General features: G+C 38.0%; 2 protein-coding genes across 2 annotated transcripts in view; both read left to right on the top strand.

Annotated features, from left to right (window-relative positions):
* LOC113204096 (NAD(+) hydrolase sarm1) overlaps window positions 1–584 on the top strand; it is a gene marked incomplete in the record, with an annotated part of 76297 nt that extends 75713 nt beyond the window's left edge. Inside the window, 1 exon segment of the mRNA XM_052271262.1 lies at window positions 1–584.
* A 646-nt stretch (window positions 585–1230) lies between these two features.
* The window catches only part of LOC113204105 (calcium homeostasis endoplasmic reticulum protein), a 19356-nt gene continuing 15659 nt past the window's right edge, over window positions 1231–4927 (top strand). The window contains exons 1-12 of the mRNA XM_026419124.2: window positions 1231–1477; window positions 1844–2014; window positions 2173–2315; window positions 2399–2563; window positions 2652–2887; window positions 3039–3143; window positions 3231–3342; window positions 3434–3649; window positions 3726–4035; window positions 4123–4280; window positions 4410–4543; window positions 4632–4838. Coding sequence (XP_026274909.1) covers window positions 1453–1477; window positions 1844–2014; window positions 2173–2315; window positions 2399–2563; window positions 2652–2887; window positions 3039–3143; window positions 3231–3342; window positions 3434–3649; window positions 3726–4035; window positions 4123–4280; window positions 4410–4543; window positions 4632–4838 — 1982 coding nt within the window. The 5' untranslated portion in view covers window positions 1231–1452. The remainder of the gene's footprint in view (window positions 1478–1843; window positions 2015–2172; window positions 2316–2398; window positions 2564–2651; window positions 2888–3038; window positions 3144–3230; window positions 3343–3433; window positions 3650–3725; window positions 4036–4122; window positions 4281–4409; window positions 4544–4631; window positions 4839–4927) is intronic.

Genomic DNA, 4927 nt, shown 5'->3' with positions numbered 1-4927 from the left:
AACAATATTGTTTTAAAATATCCCTTAGTTCATGAGTGACAAAGCATTTTGTAATCGTATGCTACCCTAAACATGTATTTTATTTGTAGACATTTGCTATTTAAAATGAGGCTGTGTTATAATTTGGAATAAAATGCCTTACCAGTAAAATTTCAGTCTTTTGAAAATTGTTGTATATTTGTTTTGTAAGGCATAACAAAAGACGTTTTTATGGTATATGTTGATCAAGTCTTGTAATTTTGGCTGTGTGAGTATCACAAGAGGTGATAAATTTCACAGAACTGTTTTTCCAAGGTGCTTGCTTAATGCTGGAATATTCAAATATGGCATAAAATAACTATGAACTAAAAAACTATTTTCTTCAAAATGTTTTATTACTTAATTCAGTTAAAATTTTATCCAATTTTGTACTTATTTGTAAGATACTATCTGCCCCAAATTCTGTGTATTTGAATATAAATTTGTAAGCTGCGTGAATATTAGGTTCATTTCCTTTGTTTCGATTTTTCAGCAAGATTTTAACATCAATGTTTACTTAGGTTTGAATAAAATTAAAAAAATAAATATCTGTATGCCTACAACAACTTTACTCGCTTCTCGCACCACCCGTTTCCCCAAGAAAAAGAATTCTGTATTATTCTTTTCTCATACGTCATGGCGACTCACAGGCAGTTATGTCACTTGCTGCAACGTGACCATTCTGGAGGCCGTGACCACTATGTGGTTACACCAGTCACACCTACCTAGTAGTCTCACGTGGTCACTACAGAACTCGCTCACTCTCGAACCACCCCCACCCGACCATGCTCGAGGGAACGTTGCGCGTCAAACTCCATGATCAAACGTTCTATTGCCGGAAGCCCTCGCACTTAAGTTACGCGCTCCGGACGCGGACGGGCCGCCGCCTTCACACAGCTGCTTGGCGGGTTTGCCTACCCAGCGCGTCGCAGGCGCCATCATTGGCGTCGCCTCGTGAAACGTTCACTGTGGTAACACCTTCACGTGCCACTCAGGTCGTCCTATGATGGCAAAAGAGAGAGACGAATAGAAAAGCACCCTCCAGACAAATGTGGGTTTAGGGGTGTCTCATGTTGCAGGTTCCTGCAGCAGGAACCAGGACGTAAGAGTCTGAAAATAGCATGCTTTAACTTATTTGCAGGAATATCTGCAGATACGGCCATTAGTACTATTTGCAGAGAGTTCCTGTGAATAGACACCCGCCTCTTCCTTCCTGCCTGCAGATGCAGCCGCCGCCGCTGCTGACTGCAGATATAGCTGTCTTATCACAACACCGCTGTTTTCTTTCGTGTTTTTAATGTTAGTGAAGGAAAAGAGTTGCAGAAATTTTCTATTGAGTGCAGAGAATATTTCCTCGACAATGATCTCTCTTATAACAGCCTTCACATAATTAGAGACTCACATCTAAAAACTGGATTTTAGTTGAGCGTCAAGATGGAGCTACCACAACCTCCACAGGGTAAATAGAATGTGTAAATGGTTATTATTATGCAAACTACGTTTGTTGGTAGTTTTATCTAAGTATTTTTTGTGTTAATATGTTTGTGTTTTGTGTTGGCTAATGTGATTTTACTGATATCCTGCTTATCAATAGCAGCCGAATGGGGTTAGAGGTTATGTCTTTGCGTCCTATAATACCGGTCGATTATACACTAGTTTTGTCAATTGTTCCATTTTAATTTATTGAGTTCTATTTTGAATGCCACATCATGATTTCTCAGTAGTCTAGTCCTCCATGACTTACAGATCATGCACATCCAAATACTTGCTCTGATTATTTTTTGTTTCTCATTTTTCTAATCTTACTCTTAAATATTTGTTACAGACATAGACCTTCGTAACATCATTGACAAATTGGCACAGTTTGTGGCAAGGAATGGAATGGAATTCGAGCAGATGACCAAAAATAAACAAAAGGATAATCCAAAATTTAGCTTTCTCTTTGGAGGAGAGCATTTTAATTATTATCAGTACAAAGTTACAACAGAACAAGCTAGTAAGTCATCAAAATCATACAGTTTTATAACCCAATTTTCTTTTTGTATTTCTATGTAGTTCTTAGGTTACTTACAATAATTATGATGTAAAGCCTCCAAGAAACATCATTTTGTATTCAGGGCTAAGTTCTAAATTTTTGTGTATATATTTTTTAAGTCTTTAAGCAGAAAAGTAAGCATCATCACCTCTCTGCTGTCAGCAATCTGTCTGATTTGACTGGTCACCAACTCTCTAATATTTCAAGCACTAACTCTGCATCAATGGACTTATCGGCTGCAGTATCTGCAGCTCAGTGGCTGGTGAGTGTGAGAAACATGTTGAAATTAGCTGTTGTAATGTTATCCATCAGTATCTATCTAGTTCCCAAATATGTTTATTACAGGCTGCACAGCAACAGCAGCATCAGAGTTCAGTGCCTGCTGCACCTGCTGCTATTCCAAGTGTTTCATCATCAACCTCTGCTTCACTAGATTCAATTGCACAACAAAAGAGAGTACTTCAAGAACAGATTCAACAAAGTGAACAGAACCTTGCTGCACAACATGCGGTACTTACTATATCTGCTAAATTTGATCCTATATTTTAAACCTTAAGTTTTACATTTAACTGTGAAAATATTGAAATTTTTATTTTAGGTTTTAATGCAGCAACAAGAACAGCATGTTGAAGAAGCCCTTAGGAAAGCACAAAAGGCTCGTTTGGAGCAGCTTGGTGTTGATGCTGGTGTACCATTTGCAGAATTTGATCAAATACTTGCTCCAATAATTCAATCTTGTACCAAAGATTCTATATCAACAGGGAAGGGCTGGATATTGCAGAAAGCTATAAGTCCAGCTGCAAATGCTGCTCTAGCACAGTTTCTCTTAGCCAAGTAGGTTACAAATTTCATTTTTAGCTTAGTGAAAAAACAACAACATACATATATATCTATATATATTTATTTTATTGTTCAAGAAGTCTGAACTCTGTCTGACCTTTAAATGTCTGCATTTTGTAGAACTTACTCTGAATTTATTTAACAGGATAATTAATGTGGGGAAGGAAAGCAACGGTCCCCAACCTACAGCAAGTCCATTTTCTCAGAGACTCCATATAATTTATTTAGTAAATGATGTTTTACACCATTGGTAAGTTCATTTTGAAAAATAATGTCTATTCCATTCTTAAGTAGGGAGAAAAATTTGTGTGGAATTCACTTGTTCTTTTGTTTACAGTGTAAGGAAAAATGCTGACATGTTGAAGAATGCCCTGGAAAGTGTCGTAGTTCCCATGTTTTGTTGCACATCTGTAGGGCTCCCTGAGGATCAGCAAGCCAAACTGAATAAGGTTTGACAGAGTCTTTAATCTATAATTTACAGTGTTTGATAGTTGGAAACAAAAAAATTAATTGATATGCTAATACTTCATATTCTTACAGCTTTTAAATCTGTGGGAATCTAAAAATAATTACCTTGATGAAAACACAATAGAGAAATTAAAAAATCCTTCCAAATCCTGGGCAGAGTACCAGGCAGGCCTTATTGAACAGTTTTCCTCTATAATTTCAGCAATCACTTCGGCTACAAAAAATACTTACGATAATTATCAGTCTCAACATCAAGCTTTTGTTTCTCATGCCTTGCAGCAAATACAGGTAAGATACAAATATAATGTGCACAACTTATAAAGTACTTCAACATGATTTTTTTTCTTTATCCTTTAACTTTTAGACTTTAGAGCAGCAACAAGCCTTGGCTGTTGTCAACGCAGTGATGCCACCAACCCAGCCTCTACCATCACAACCAGACATGCATCAGCAACGGGATCAACAACCTCCATTAATAGGAGCTCTGCCAACCCAACCTACATCAACTGCTGTAACACAACCACCTCCCCTACTCAGTAACTTAGAATATTCAAATCCACAAGCTCCCCTTTCTTTAAACCAGCTTCCTACACCTCACCAGCCACCACAGGGTCCACCCCCAAGTACTTTCACTCAGCCCCCTCCAGGTTTCTTCCCAGGAAATTTTCCACCAGGTACCATGAAATCTTACCTAGCTTGTAAGAAGTTTACATCTAATCTAATAGTTTTAATGTACTTACATTTCTTTTTCCACTATGCAGGTGTTGAACTACCAGACTTCAGCCGACCACCTCCAGGTTTTCCTCTACCACCCCCTACAATACCACCACTACAACCACCACCTGAGCCCATAGATGATTTAGTGCCTAGTGTACCTTACTTTGACTTGCCAGCTGGGCTTATGGTGCCACTTATAAAGGTAATACTTGATTGTTTACATTGTTTAGTATTTTGTACAAATTGTTTTCAAAAGTGTACTAGTGTTGGCTACAATTTTTAGTGTTACATTAATTATTCCAATATCATTATTTATTAACCATTCTTTTAGCTTGATGACTTTGAGTACAAGCCTTTAGATCCGGATGCTATCAGGCTGCCTCCACCTGCCCCTCCAAGTGAACGACTTTTGACAGCAGTGGAGGCATTTTATGCACCTCCAGGGCATGATCGTCCAAGGGATAGGTAAGTAAGCTATGGCTGCTATAGTGCTATGTGCTCTACTAATTAACTGTGTGCTTTGCTTCATTTGTATAATTTTCATTTCATTCAGTGGTCTCAGTGTCTCCAGAAGAATTGTTGACAGTGAGGGATGGGAAAAACTAGGCCTGTATGAATACTATCGAGCCAAAAACCAGGCACGGAAACGTAGGGAAGATGATGTTCTTGCTGGAATTCGCGAGAGATCGAGATCTCCCTCTCCTATTCTTCGTCCTCCCTCACGAGAAAAGTCACCATTACCGAAAAAAAGATACAGAAGGTAAATGATCGACAAATATTTATTTAAAGTGGTGTTTTTACATTTCAATTGAAAAAGAAAACAAGACTGGATTTTATGTTTCTTTAATC

Source organism: Frankliniella occidentalis, unplaced genomic scaffold (assembly GCF_000697945.3).
Source record: "Frankliniella occidentalis isolate FOCC.00 unplaced genomic scaffold, Focc_3.1 Scaffold156, whole genome shotgun sequence".
Classification (NCBI taxonomy): domain Eukaryota; kingdom Metazoa; phylum Arthropoda; class Insecta; order Thysanoptera; family Thripidae; genus Frankliniella; species Frankliniella occidentalis.
Note: the sequence above shows the minus strand (reverse complement) of the source record. Positions and strands in the feature narration are given on the sequence as shown.